The following is a 15,916-nucleotide window of genomic DNA, read 5'->3' as shown; positions in this document are numbered from 1 at the left end:
ATGGCGGCTCCTGTACACGACTACGGCTTCCCAGGCGCACCCATTATGCACAACCTGGATTACACTGCAGAGCTGCATTCACCATCATCCAAGCTTCAGAGCTGAAATCTCCCTACCTGTCCTGCTTGTTCAGAGTCTGTACAGACCTTGTCTTCACTCTCAGAAGATATCTCTTGGTCTACATAATAGGGGCAAATCTACCAGTTAGGCCGGGATCACACATGCGAGAAACACGTCCGTGTCTCGCATGTGAAATCCAAGCTCTGGCGTCGGCACGTGGGAGCGGAGCGTGCGGCTCCATGTGTTGCTATGCGGCCGCACACTCCGATCCACAGTGTCGGCGCCAGAGCTTGGATTTCACATGCGAGACACGGACGTGTTTCTCGCATGTGTGATCCCGGCCTTAGACGAGTTGCTGACACAAGCCTGCTGACTGTTTCCTACAACAAATAGCTTAATTGTGAATACAGCTCTGGAGTAAAATAGGATGTATAGAGTGTTAGTGCTTCTGTAAAAGGGTTGTCCAAGTTTGGGATGAAAGTCTGCAACCACTCTATGACTGGAGACTTCTGAGTAATGGCATCGTGCGGCGAGCACACTGTCAGGATTCTCCAGTATTGGCGGTGAGAGCGGGTGGTCACGTGACTGGGTATGCGATGTGCTCGTCCCGTCTCCGTGCACTTTTACTGACAGAGGACTAGTCTGCACATGACCGTAAAGATTAAAACTCACTGCCTTCGACCACACCGGAGAATCCGGACAGCGTGCGCACCACACACACTGTCAGGATCCAGAAGCCTGTAATCACAGAGCGTGACTGCAGACTCATCCCAAGCATGGACGACCCCTTGAAGTTGGGTCACCTATCAAATAGCCCAATATGAGCACAGTGCGTGCACCCACCCATCCCCCCTCTCACCCCAAATGTCAATTATACGTACGATAAAAACATCCATTTACCTGCGGATAAAGCTCCTCTAGCAGCAAAAGAAGAAGGAAAAGGACAATGAAGACCACAAATCCCACACAACCCGACTGACGGCACGGCGAGTGATCACACCGTTTCCAGATTATTGGACGCCTACCGCATATACCGCAGGGACAGCACTCACCAAATTAAAAGCGCCGATACCCAACGAAATTCCGCCCTGGAGGTGAGCGTGAGACTCTCCTTTTCGGAAACCGTTGGACTGTATGAAGTTATTAAGTTCTCTGGAAATAAAACATAAAAATATATATTGTAAATAAGGATGTCAGAGAATGCTGGGAGTTATAGTTCTGCAGAAGGCGAAGGCTGCTAGTATGTCACCTGGACTGATTCATGTCATTCTCACACAGATCTCACCTGTAGATGACGTAACTGCTCCGAACCTTCATCCCACCCTTTATAAAATTGATCATGTTCTCATCCTGCATAAAGAAAAAGAGTTATAGCAGATGTATTCCTGTACACAGGAGCAGTATTATAGCAGTTATATTATTATATATAGGGGCAGTATTATAGTAGTTATATTCTTGTACATAGGGGCAGTATTATAGCAGTTATATTATTATATATAGGGGCAGTATTATAGTAGTTATATTCTTGTACATAGGGGCAGTATTATAGTAGTTATATTCTTGTACATAGGGGTAGTATTATAGTAGTTATATTCTTGTATATAGGAGCAGTATTATAGTAGTTATATTCTTGTACATAGGGGGCAGTATTATAGTAGTTATATTCTTGTACATAGGGGCAGTATTATAGTAGTTATATTCTTGTACATAGGGGCAGTATTATAGTAGTTATATTCTTGTACATAGGGGTAGTATTATAGTAGTTATATTCTTGTATATAGGGGCAGTATTATAGTAGTTATATTCTTGTACATAGGGGGTAGTATTATAGTAGTTATATTCTTAAACATAGGAGGCAGTATTATAGTAGTTATATTCTTGTACATAGGAGCAGTATTATAGTAGTTATATTCTTGTACATAGGGGCAGTATTATAGTAGTTATATTCTTGTACATAGGGGCAGTATTATAGTAGTTATATTCTTGTTCATGGGAGCAGTATTATAGTAGTTATATTCTTGTACATAGGGGGCAGTATTATAGCAGTTACATTCTTGTACATAGGGATCGTATTATAGTAGTTATATTCTTGTATATAGGGGCAGTATTATAGTAGTTATATTCTTGTACATAGGGGGTAGTATTATAGTAGTTATATTCTTGTACATAGGAGCAGTATTATAGTAGTTATATTCTTGTACATAGGGGCAGTATTATAGTAGTTATATTCTTGTACATAGAAGGCAGTATTATAGTAGTTATATTCTTGTACATAGGGGCAGTATTATAGTAGTTATATTCTTGTACATAGGGGCAGTATTATAGTAGTTATATTCTTGTTCATGGGAGCAGTATTATAGTAGTTATATTCTTGTACATAGGGGGCAGTATTATAGCAGTTATATTCTTGTACATAGGGATCGTATTATAGTAGTTACATTCTTGTACATAGGGATCGTATTATAGTAGTTATATTCTTGTACATAGGGGCAGTATTATAGTAGTTAAATTCCAGTACATAGGAGCAGTATTATAGTAGTTATATTCTTGTACATAGGAGCAGTATTATAGTAGTTATATTCTTGTACATAGGAGCAGTATTATAGTAGTTATATTCTTGTACATAGGAGCAGTATTATAGTAGTTATATTCTTGTATATAGGGGGCAGTATTATAGTAGTTATATTCTTGTACATAGGGGGCAGTATTATAGTAGTTATATTCTTGTACATAGAAGGCAGTATTATAGTAGTTATATTCTTGTTCATGGGAGCAGTACTATAGCAGTTATATTCTTGTACATAGGGGGCAGTATTATAGCAGTTACATTCTTGTACATAGGGATCGTATTATAGTAGTTATATTCTTGTACATAGGGATCGTATTATAGTAGTTACATTCTTGTACATAGGGATCGTATTATAGTAGTTATATTCTTGTACATAGGGGCAGTATTATAGTAGTTAAATTCCAGTACATAGGAGCAGTATTATAGTAGTTATATTCTTGTACATAGGAGCAGTATTATAGTAGTTATATTCTTGTACATAGGAGCAGTATTATAGTAGTTATATTCTTGTACATAGGAGCAGTATTATAGTAGTTATATTCTTGTATATAGGGGGCAGTATTATAGTAGTTATATTCTTGTACATAGGGGGCAGTATTATAGTAGTTATATTCTTGTACATAGAAGGCAGTATTATAGTAGTTATATTCTTGTTCATGGGAGCAGTACTATAGCAGTTATATTCTTGTACATAGGGGGCAGTATTATAGCAGTTACATTCTTGTACATAGGGATCGTATTATAGTAGTTATATTCTTGTACATAGGGGCAGTATTATAGTAGTTATATTCTTGTATATAGGGGCAGTATTATAGCAGTTATATTCTTGTACATAGGGGGTAGTATTATAGTAGTTATATTCTTAAACATAGGAGGCAGTATTATAGTAGTTATATTCTTGTACATAGGAGCAGTATTATAGTAGTTATATTCTTGTACATAGGGGCAGTATTATAGTAGTTATATTCTTGTACATAGAAGGCAGTATTATAGTAGTTATATTCTTGTACATAGGGGCAGTATTATAGTAGTTATATTCTTGTACATAGGGGCAGTATTATAGTAGTTATATTCTTGTTCATGGGAGCAGTATTATAGTAGTTATATTCTTGTACATAGGGGGCAGTATTATAGCAGTTATATTCTTGTACATAGGGGCAGTATTATAGTAGTTAAATTCCAGTACATAGGAGCAGTATTATAGTAGTTATATTCTTGTACATAGGAGCAGTATTATAGTAGTTATATTCTTGTACGTAGGTATTTTCTTTATTAGGAGTCAGGACGTCATCAGATACCTACTTCTGTGCTTTTTATGTCAAGAGTTTACATTCAGGACTCTGATGATGTACAACAGTCCTGGGTTGGTCTAGCTGTGAGGCTTTGCAGTTTATTAGGTACCTGCAAGAAGATCAGAGCCGCCCGTTGTAGCAAACACTCAGCGAAGCAAACCTCTGCATGTGCCTCAACTGCAATGAGAAAGACACCAGTGTGACAGCTCCGCAGCCATAACTATCAGGTTACACAGACATAGTAACATAGTAACATAGTAACATAGTTAGTAAGGCCGAAAAAAGACATTGGTCCATCCAGTTCAGCCTATATTCCATCATAATAAATCCCCAGATCTACGTCCTTCTACAGAACCTAATAATTGTATGATACAATATTGTTCTGCTCCAGGAAGACATCCAGGCCTCTCTTGAACCCCTCGACTGAGTTCGCCATCACCACCTCCTCAGGCAAGCAATTCCAGATTCTCACTGCCCTAACAGTAAAGAATCCTCTTCTATGTTGGTGGAAAAACCTTCTCTCCTCCAGACGCAAAGAATGCCCCCTTGTGCCCGTCACCTTCCTTGGTATAAACAGATCCTCAGCGAGATATTTGTATTGTCCCCTTATATACTTATACATGGTTATTAGATCGCCCCTCAGTCGTCTTTTTTCTAGACTAAATAATCCTAATTTCGCTAATCTATCTGGGTATTGTAGTTCTCCCATCCCCTTTATTAATTTTGTTGCCCTCCTTTGTACTCTCTCTAGTTCCATTATATCCTTCCTGAGCACCGGTGCCCAAAACTGGACACAGTACTCCATGTGCGGTCTAACTAGGGATTTGTACAGAGGCAGTATAATGCTCTCATCATGTGTATCCAGACCTCTTTTAATGCACCCCATGATCCTGTTTGCCTTGGCAGCTGCTGCCTGGCACTGGCTGCTCCAGGTAAGTTTATCATTAACTAGGATCCCCAAGTCCTTCTCCCTGTCAGATTTACCCAGTGGTTTCCCGTTCAGTGTGTAATGGTGATATTGATTCCTTCTTCCCATGTGTATAACCTTACATTTATCATTGTTAAACCTCATCTGCCACCTTTCAGCCCAAGTTTCCAACTTATCCAGATCCATCTGTAGCAGAATACTATCTTCACTTGTATTAACTGCTTTACATAGTTTTGTATCATCTGCAAATATCGATATTTTACTGTGTAAACCTTCTACCAGATCATTAATGAATATGTTGAAGAGAACAGGTCCCAATACTGACCCCTGCGGTACCCCACTGGTCACAGCGACCCAGTTAGAGACTATACCATTTATAACCACCCTCTGCTTTCTATCACTAAGCCAGTTACTAACCCATTTACACACATTTTCCCCCAGACCAAGCATTCTCATTTTGTGTACCAACCTCTTGTGCGGCACGGTATCAAACGCTTTGGAAAAATCGAGATATACCACGTCCAATGACTGACCGTGGTCCAGTCTATAGCTTACCTCTTCATAAAAACTGATTAGATTGGTTTGACAGGAGCGATTTCTCATAAACCCATGCTGATATGGAGTTAAACAGTTATTCTCATTGAGATAATCCAGAATAACATCCCTCAGAAACCCTTCAAATATTTTACCAACAATAGAGGTTAGACTTACTGGCCTATAATTTCCAGGTTCACTTTTAGAGCCCTTTTTGAATATTGGCACCACATTTGCTATGCGCCAGTCCTGCGGAACAGACCCTGTCGCTATAGAGTCACTAAAAATAAGAAATAATGGTTTATCTATTACATTACTTAGTTCTCTTAGTACTCGTGGGTGTATGCCATCCGGACCTGGAGATTTATCTATTTTAATCTTATTTAGCCGGTTTCGCACCTCTTCTTGGGTTAGATTGGTGACCCTTAATATAGGGTTTTCATTGTTTCTTGGGATTTCACCTAGCATTTCATTTTCCACCGTGAATACCGTGGAGAAGAAGGTGTTTAATATGTTAGCTTTTTCCTCGTCATCTACAACCATTCTTTCCTCACTATTTTTTAAGGGGCCTACATTTTCAGTTTTTATTCTTTTACTATTGATATAGTTGAAGAACAGTTTGGGATTAGTTTTACTCTCCTTAGCAATGTGCTTCTCTGTTTCCTTTTTGGCAGCTTTAATTATTTTTTTAGATAAAGTATTTTTCTCCCTATAGTTTTTTAGAGCTTCAATGGTGCCATCCTGCTTTAGTAGTGCAAATGCTTTCTTTTTACTGTTAATTGCCTGTCTTACTTCTTTGTTTAGCCACATTGGGTTTTTCCTATTTCTAGTCCTTTTATTCCCACAAGGTATAAACCGCTTACACTGCCTATTTAGGATGTTCTTAAACATTTCCCATTTATTATCTGTATTCTCATTTCTGAGGATATTGTCCCAGTCTACCAGATTAAGGGCATCTCTAAGCTGTTCAAACTTTGCCTTCCTAAAGTTCAATGTTTTTGTGACTCCCTGACAAGTCCCCCTAGTGAAAGACAGGTGAAACTGCACAATATTGTGGTCGCTATTTCCTAAATGCCCAACCACCTGCAGATTTGTTATTCTGTCAGGTCTATTAGATAGTATTAGGTCTAAAAGTGCTGCTCCTCTGGTTGGATTCTGCACCAATTGTGAAAGATAATTTTTCTTGGTTATTAGCAGAAACCTGTTGCCTTTATGGGTTTCACAGGTTTCTGTTTCCCAGTTAATATCCGGGTAGTTAAAGTCCCCCATAACCAGGACCTCATTATGGGTTGCAGCTTCATCTATCTGCTTTAGAAGTAGACTTTCCATGCTTTCTGTTATATTTGGGGGTTTGTAACAGACCCCAATGAGAATTTTGTTACCATTTTTCCCTCCATGAATTTCAACCCATATGGACTCGACATCCTCATTCCCTTCGCTAATATCCTCCCTTAAAGTGGACTTTAGACAAGACTTTACATAGAGACAAACCCCTCCTCCTCTCCGATTTTTACGATCCTTTCTAAACAGACTGTAACCCTGTAAGTTAACTGCCCAGTCATAGCTTTCATCTAACCATGTCTCGGTTATTCCCACTATGTCAAAGTTACCTGTAGATATTTCTGCTTCTAGTTCTTCCATCTTGTTTGTCAGGCTTCTGGCGTTTGCGAGCATGCAGTTTAGAGGATTTTGTTTTGTTCCAATCTCCTCACTGTGGATTGTTTTAGAAATGTTCTTACCTCCCTTCTGAGTATGTTTTCCTGGGTCGTCTTTGTTCGAGTCTAATGTTTTTCTTCCCGTCCCCTCTTCTTCTAGTTTAACGCCCTCCTGATGAGTGTAGCGAGTCTTCTGGCGAATGTGTGTTTCCCAGGTTTGTTGAGGTGTAGTCCGTCTCTGGCGAGGAGTCCATCATACCAGTAATTCACACCGTGGTCCAGGAATCCAAATCCTTGTTGTCTGCACCATCGTCTTAGCCAGTTGTTTGCATCAAGGATCCTGTTCCATCTCCTGGTGCCATGCCCGTCTACTGGAAGGATAGAAGAAAAAACTACCTGTGCATCCAGTTCCTTTACTTTCTTCCCCAACTCTTCAAAGTCCTTGCAGATTGTCGGTAGGTCCTTCCTTGCCGTGTCATTGGTGCCAACATGTATCAGAAGAAATGGGTGGACGTCCTTGGAGCTGAAGAGCTTTGGTATCCTATCGGTCACATCCTTGATCATCGCACCTGGAAGGCAGCATACTTCTCTTGCGGTTATGTCCGGTCTGCAGATGGCTGCTTCTGTGCCTCTCAGTAGTGAGTCTCCCACCACCACCACTCTTCGTTGCTTCTTGGCTGTGCTTTTTGCTGTCACTTGTTGCTGTGTGCCCTTTTCTTTTTTGCTTGCTGGTATTGCTTCATTCTTAGGTGTGCCATCTTCATCCTCTACAAAGATTTGATATTGGTTCTTCAGTTGTGTGGTTGGTGATTTCTCCATGGTCTTCTTGCTTCTTTTGGTCACATGCTTCCACTCATCTGCTTTTGGAGGTTCTCTGACACTTTTTGCACCTTCTGTGACCAGTAGACGATGCTATACACTACTGCAGCCCTGTTAGTCCTGGTCAATGAGCTTAAGTGCATGTTCCCAGGCAGAGATCTGAAGACCCTCAAAACCCTGAAAACACTGCAGAAATGTTTGCCATGATGGTTTAACTTTAAAAGTCACAAAAATTTGGAGGGAGGGGGGAAATTATGTAAAATAATGTGATTGCATAGGTTTGAACACCCTTTCATAATAATTGGGGAGGTGGCTGTGTTCAGAATTAGCCAATCACATTTACCCTCATGTTACACAGCAATAAGGGCACGGCCGCTATTATTCACAGGGATTCTGATTAAACCCAAATGAAGTTTTGTTGTTCTAGGAGGATTTTCCTGACATTTTCTTAGCAGCATTTTACAGCAGAAGCCACAACAGCTGACAACACAGCAAAGGGACATCATTGCTGAAAGTTATCAGTCAGGTGAAGGGTACAAAAAAAAAAATGTCCAAGATTAGATCCATCAAGAAAAACCGTAAAAAATGTCATCAATAAGTGGCAATGACCTCACTTAGAACTGGACGTCCCTCAAAAATTATTGACAAGAAGAAAATTGGTCCAGGAGGCTGCCAAGAGGCCTACAGTAACATTAAAGGAGCTGCATAGATTTCTGGCAATTACTGGTTGTGTACTGTATGTGACAATCTCCTGTATTCTTCATTTGTTTGGACTGTGGCGAGACGGAAGCCTTCTCTTACCAAAAAAAAAAAAAAAAAAAAACACAACAACACACACACACACAAACATGCAAGCCCACTATGTTTTACCAAAGTCTGACAAAAAGCATTTGGGAAAAATGTGTTATGTCTGATGACACCAAGGTTAATTTTTTGGGAATATTTCCATTAAGAAATGTTTGGCATAAAGATAACCCTGCACATCACCAAAAGACCACCATCCCCACAGTGAAGCACAGTGGAGGCAGCATTGTGCTTTGGGACTATTTATCGGCAACTGAAGCTAGCCTCCTACCCAAAGTAACAATGCTGTCAGTGTAGGGGTGTACAGATTGATGCAACCACACTATTTTACTTCCTTATTTTTATTTTTTGTACTGATTATGGGCAACATTGTTGGAAAAAAAAGTCATGAAATCATTCTTCTTGGTATGATAGGTTTACATAACAAAAACCCAACATTGTAACAGGTGTGTGTATACTTTTTATATCTACTGTATGGAAATAGTGGTATGGCTCTATTGGCACTGGATAGTATAAGTCTGTAATGAAATATGTATAGGTTTGGATGTATGACTGGCAGTAATTACCATCTGTTCTAAGCTGCAGGTCTCACAGGGGTCACAGCATATGTTTTCCTGAGAAGGCAATCTCGCCAGGGGGCTTTACTGAGAACCACAAAGTGGAAACGTTTCACACCTTATGGCTCTTTTGAAGAGATATGCCAATTACAGCCTGACACTATCTATCTGTGAGAAAGGTTACACAAAGAGTTTCAGAGAAAAATTATGTATTCATCGGTAAAATAGAAATGGTCCTGTCACAAACCAGCAATTAGAATATTAACATGAGATGCTGGTCTAGCAATCTGATCTCTAGAGTAAGACTATAAATTAGGCCTACACACAAAGAAATATATTCACATGTGGGGGCAGCCTGGAAAGCTGATGTGAGCCATTCCATATTTCTCCCTCCCTCAGGGACAGAGTATTATCGATATGTCTGTAAGTTTTCTACCTTTATTTAATCACTGTTTTTGCATATTTGCATGTCACTTTTTATTTCCATTTTTATATCCTTTTTATTGTAAGCACTGTACCTTTTATACTAAAGCTTAAAACTTTAATAAGTCTAAACCTTGTATGCTCTAAAGAATCCATAGCCTTAGAGTGTGTGCTCCTGGTGATTGGCAGACAGTAGTAGTAATATTTCCGGGACTCATCGCCCGTATGTTCGGTGAGTGGTGGCAGCGTGTATGAGCGGGGGTGTGGACCGTGTTGGGGTGTGAATTATGCTCCCATTACAGCATGGGACAGAGGTTGAATGCTGGACTGAAAGAGAGGAGATAGATTAACCCTTGCAGGTGCAATCCCAAGTCACGCGCTGAGAAGCGGGTACGTGACAAAGTCTTATGCAGATACGGCTGGAAGTGCACTGGGGGCGTCAGTTCTTCCAAAAGCCTTGTCACGCACCAAGTAATTTTCCAGCCCGATTTGCATACGGCTTCCACACTAGATGTCTCATAACTGACACATCGGAGTGCTACAAAAAATATATATACATTTTTATTGAGGGAGAAGCACCCACACAGACATACCATTACTTCTATATGTAAAAAACATACTGATATTTTCCACTTTGCGTTAACCTAACCTTATAGTCACCATTTCAAAGCAAATTAAAACCAGTGAATGTTATTTAGCGTGCATGGCGGCATTTCACTGCCGTATTATTATACCTACTTATATAGCGTCATCATATTCCGCAACGTTTTACAGACAATCACTGTCCCCATTGGGGCTCACAATCTAAACTCCTCATCAGTGTGTGGACCCAACAGCGAGGCCCTTTCCCTGCACCCGACAGCGAGGCCCTTTCCCTGCCCCCGACAGCGAGGCCCTATCCCCGCACCCGACAGCGAGGCCCTTTCCTTGCACCCGACAGCGAGGCCTTTCCCTTGCACCCGACAGCGAGGCCCTTTCCTTGCACCCGACAGCGAGGCCCTTTCCCTGCACCCAACAGCGAGGCCCTTTCCCTGCACCCGACAGCGAGGCCCTTTCCCTGCACCCGACAGCGAGGCCCTTTCCCTGCACCCGACAGCGAGGCCCTTTCCCTGCACCCGACAGCGAGGCCCTTTCCTTGCACCCGACAGCGAGGCCCTTTCCTTGCACCCGACAGCGAGGCCCTTTCCCTGCACCCGACAGCGAGGCCCTTTCCTTGCACCCGACAGCGAGGCCCTTTCCTTGCACCCGACAGCGAGGCCCTTTCCTTGCACCCGACAGCGAGGCCCTTTCCCTGCACCCGACAGCGAGGCCCTTTCCCTGCACCCGACAGCGAGGCCCTTTCCTTGCACCCGACAGCGAGGCCCTTTCCTTGCACCCGACAGCGAGGCCTTTCCCTTGCACCCGACAGCGAGGCCTTTCCCTTGCACCCGACAGCGAGGCCCTTTCCTTGCACCCGACAGCGAGGCCCTTTCCCTGCACCCGACAGCGAGGCCCTTTCCTTGCACCCGACAGCGAGGCCCTTTCCCTGCACCCGACAGCAAGGCCCTTTCCTTGCACCCGACAGCAAGGCCCTTTCCTTGCACCCGACAGCGAGGCCTTTCCCTTGCACCCGACAGCGAGGCCTTTCCCTTGCACCCGACAGCGAGGCCCTTTCCTTGCACCCGACAGCGAGGCCCTTTCCCTGCATCCGACAGCGAGGCCCTTTCCCTGCACCCGACAGCGAGGCCCTTTCCTTGCACCCGACAGCGAGGCCCTTTCCCTGCACCCGACAGCGAGGCCCTTTCCCTGCACCCAACAGCGAGGCCCTTTCCTTGCACCCGACAGCCAGGCCCTTTCCCTGCACCCGACAGCCAGGCCCTTTCCCTGCACCCGACAGCGAGGCCCTTTCCCTGCACCCTACAACGAGGTCCTTTCCTTGCACCCGACAGCGAGGCCCTTTCTTTGCACCCGACAACGAGGTCTTTTTGTACCCACTGCAGTGGCTTCACCATCTCCAAGTCTGCTATGATGGCCTGACTATAGCAGCGTCTGCCACAGGTGATGGCGTACCCCACACTGGCCTTCCTATAAGGCTACGTTCAGACTAGCGTTGTGCGCCGATGCGTCGGCGACGCAACACGCACGCAAAAACGTGGCAAAACGCACGCAAAAACGCTGCGTTTTGCGACGCGTGCGTCATTTTTTGCCGAAAATCGGACGCAAGAAAAATGCAACTTGTTGCGTTTTCTTGGTCCGACGCTTGCGGCAAAAAAGACGCATGTGTCGCAAAACGCAACAAACAAAAACGCATGCGTCCCCCATGTTAAACATAGGGGCGCATGACGCGTGCGTCACCGCTGCGTCGCCTGACGCTAACCCGACGCACACTAGCACAACGCTAGTCTGAACGTAGCCTTACAGTGTCACCCACAGTGGACTCCCCTCTGCCGTCAGTGAGTGGAAGTGATTTTTTCTAAATCCAGAGGCTGCAAGCATGTACAGTCCTTATCCTCCTCACTGCTGAGGGTTTGCTACAATTGAACCCAGTCTAGACAATACTTACTGATCAGTAATGGTAATCTCACCTTCTGTAAACATTTCCGATCCGGATTTGTTAATGAGGGAAGTTTTCTTCCGAAACCTGAAGAAACAACATGAAATCAGGTGGATCTTATGGTGGCAGAGAGGGTGCGAGTGCGATGCGGTCTGGAGAGCATTACGGGGAGGTCTACAACACAGCTTTAGGAGTCATTAGGGCGGAGTCACAATGGAAGATTGATTTTACACCCAATCACTTCTTATAAATTATTCTAAAGCATTTCCGGTAATTAAAACATTTCTTTAATTCTTCACATTTTCTGTCCATTTTTTTTCTCTTTCCGTAAACTTGATCTCTCCCAGAAACCAGGAAATGTTACCTCTGGCAGATGTCTTGCGCCTGTTTCATCACTTGTCCAGCATTGCTGATGTCATCGGGTTCAAATGTCATCATGGCCTGCATTTCCAGGATGGTGCCATATACAAGGCTGTGGTACATGCTGTCTCTAGCCCTGAGATCAAAGACAGACAAGATTTCAATTACTAGCTAGTGATGAGCGAGCGTCCGGAGATAAGGTGCTAACCGAGTGACCTCGGCGTGATCAAAAAAGATGTTTGACAGCCACAACACATGCAAAGATTGCGAGTTTCCAGATGCTTTTGCCCGGTTTATCATTTGCAACTGTTCAAAAAGTCTCAAAATTTGTCACAAATCTACTTTAGCCCTCACACTCCACCCCCGGAGTGATTTTTGCATAATTTTGCAAAACTTTTTTTTTTTTTTTTTTTACTAACTCATGAAATAGGATTAAAGACATTGATGATTTTTTTTAACTTTGCTCAAAATTCATAAACAGAATACACCAAAAAAAAAAAAAAAAAAAAAAATACTACAAGACAAGAAAACAGAAAAATCAAAAAGTGAATTAAAAAAAGTCGCAATTGGTGAATCAGGGCCATGCTCTTGTTATCTTTTGGCAAGCTTTAGGTTTTTATATATATACTAGATTGTGGCCCGATTCTAACGCATCGGGTATTCTAGAATATGCATGTCCCCGTAGTGTATGGACAATGATGATTCCAGAATTCGCGGCAGACTGTGCCCGTCGCTGATTGGTCGAGGCAACCTTTATGACATCATCGTCGCTGTGCCCGTTGCTGATTTGTCAAAGCCTGGCGGCCTCGACCAATCAGAGACGCGGGATATCTACGTCCTTTATGACATCATCGTCGCTGTGCCCGTTGCTGATTGGTCGAGGCCTGGCGGCCTCGACCAATCAGAGACGCGGGATTTCTACGTCGATGCTGTGCCGGTCTCTGATTGGTCGAGGCCTGGCAGCCTCGACCAATCAGAGAGCCGGGATTTCCAGGACAGACAGACAGACACAGATAGACAGATAGACGGAAAAACCCTTAGACAATTATATATATAGATGTTTTTATATCTCTATCAGTTTAGTAAAACTATTATTTCATTTTGCCATAGTGTGTGAAGGCAGCGATAGGATGTATGGAAAAACAAACAAACAAACAAAAAAAAAAATGGATGCCAAGGAGGGAGACACTCGAGTTGGCCAACCTTTTTCTTTCGGGCTAATACAGATCCGGACTATCGGCGCCTATTGGATGAGAAGGTTTGTTAGGTTTTGTTTAATTCCGGACCCAAAACAGCAGGATGGAAAACTCTGGCAAATTTTTCACCGGAATATCTTCAATGTATATGTGCCAATACAAAAAAACTGTACACAGGTTTGAACCTTTGTAAGCAAGTACTATTGTCAAAAAGGATCTGTTACTTGCTCAAAACAATTGGATTAATTACCTAGTAAAAAGTATATGAGCTCCCCTGATTCAGCCCCACTTTTCAGCTTTGTACTGCGTCACTCCATTACCGAGATATTCACATTTGATGCTTTTTGAGTTCAGTATGTGAAATCTCTCCTTGCAGCCCAACTAGGAGTTTCATCAGAGTCTTCTCTTTGGCGATATGCTTCCACGCCCCTGTCAAAGAAGCTGCCAATCACAGATCAGCTGCTGAGCTGTGATTGGCAGCATCTAGCAAAGAAGGGAAAAATCACACGCCCCCAGAGAAGACTGAAGAATTCCCAGTTGGTCTGCAAGTGACGATTTCACATATTGGGTTCCAAAAGAAATAAATGAATATCTTCGCAATGGAGCGACGCATCATAAAATGGAAAAAAAAAGCAACAATCAGGGGAGCTCAGGGATTTTTACAAGATATTTAACTCTTCTGAGCAAGTGACAGGTCTTTAAAATATAAATATAAGAAAAATGATGGTAAAGAAATTAATGTCTTTTTAGAATTAGATCCAGGAGATTTATAGATCAGTAGGCTCAGGCGGATTCAGATTACCGTAGCTAAAAAGAAGAAGATGTTTGTGTTACCGCAGCATGTAATTAAGTGTAAGGAGAGAAGATCGCAAATGTTTACAGTTTCTAGCAGAGTGGAGAGTAGATAGCCGCCTGGCAAACAATGGAGCCACCGACAGCTATCTTACCCGACTCCTCTATACCCCACAGGACAAGTTGTGCCTGAAGAATTGCCAGGTCACTTTCTTTTAACCTCTTGGCATCTTTGGAAACCTGAAGCAGTTAAGAGAGACTCAAAAGACTGAGTATAGGAGCAGTAGGTGGTTTTCACATTGCAGATCATTAGTGCTTTTTCAGGTGGGCAACCACGATGAAGCCCCTGAAACAGATGTCATGTAAAAATAACACTAGAGTACAAAAGGATTGGCAGTCCAAAAATCTGACAAGCTGGATCCTTATCTTCCCCAACATCATTGGCCGGGGGCCACCATAAAGATTACACTGTCTGTCCGATCCGTGAATGGGGGGGGGGGGGGGAGGAGGGACTTAATAGAAACTCTACAGAAAGGTGGAATAGAGTGTAAAGCCCCCCATAGAGAAATGTTGGCCGCATCAGTTGATATCAGTCAATGTCAGTATGAGTGGTACATACATGCCTATAATTATGGATGATGGGTGATGAGGTCTGTCTGTGTGAGTGTTAAAGGGACTATCACCTGAATTTGGAGGGAACAATTTTCAGCCATATGGGCGAGGTTTTTGGGTGTTTGATTCACCCTTTCCTTACCCGCTGGCTGCATGCTGGCTGCAATATTGGATTGAAGTTCATTCTCTGTCCTCCATAGTACACGCCTGCGCAAGGCAAGATTGCACTGTGCAGGCGTGTACTACGGAGGACAGAGAATGAACTTCAATCCAATATTGCAGCCAGCGGGTAAGGAAAGGGTGAATCAAACACCCGAAAACCCGGCCCCTATGGCTGAAAATTGTTCCCTCCAAATTCAGGTGACAGAGTCCCTTTAAGTGAAACGTACCACAACTACACTATCTTAATATTTGAATGAGGCCTTCCAGGTTTTGCTTTCAAGGGTCTATGGATGACCCTGCTTATAATTTTTTCTGGCTTTGCACTGTGTGCAGAGCCTTTATGAGTGTAGGAGTACCCTTATTGTCGGATTTAGCAGTATGCGTGTAGTGACTGATAACCAGTAATCTTACCTCGTTATGTTTGGTATTGTGCTTGCAAAAATTATGTTTGTGATGAGTTTTCCTCCGGAATTCAAGACAATGGACCTAAAGATGATGGTTATTTACTTTATCACAAATGTTTAACTCAGACTGATTATTTGTAGGAGTGAGAAAAAAAAAAAAAAAAAAGGACTTTGCCTGATGTGACATCACTGTATATGGTACAACTTAACTACGGA

General features: G+C 42.7%; 1 protein-coding gene across 4 annotated transcripts in view; it reads right to left on the bottom strand.

The window, feature by feature from the left end:
• The window catches only part of LOC138677210 (tetratricopeptide repeat protein 39A-like), a 42,173-nt gene that overhangs the window by 15,546 nt on the left and 10,711 nt on the right, over window positions 1-15,916 (bottom strand). For all 4 annotated transcript variants that reach the window (XM_069767167.1, XM_069767168.1, XM_069767165.1 and 1 more), the window contains exons 3-7: window positions 12,539-12,670; window positions 12,206-12,261; window positions 4,031-4,098; window positions 1,346-1,410; window positions 1,113-1,212 (exon numbers count right to left, since the gene is read on the bottom strand). In XM_069767167.1, coding sequence (XP_069623268.1) covers window positions 1,113-1,212; window positions 1,346-1,410; window positions 4,031-4,098; window positions 12,206-12,261; window positions 12,539-12,670 — 421 coding nt within the window. The remainder of the gene's footprint in view (window positions 1-1,112; window positions 1,213-1,345; window positions 1,411-4,030; window positions 4,099-12,205; window positions 12,262-12,538; window positions 12,671-15,916) is intronic.

The sequence above is a fragment of the Ranitomeya imitator genome, chromosome 4 (genome assembly GCF_032444005.1).
Source record: "Ranitomeya imitator isolate aRanImi1 chromosome 4, aRanImi1.pri, whole genome shotgun sequence".
Lineage (NCBI taxonomy): Eukaryota > Metazoa > Chordata > Amphibia > Anura > Dendrobatidae > Ranitomeya > Ranitomeya imitator.
The sequence above is the reverse complement of the archived record's forward strand: the minus strand, read 5'-3'. Positions and strand labels throughout refer to the sequence as shown.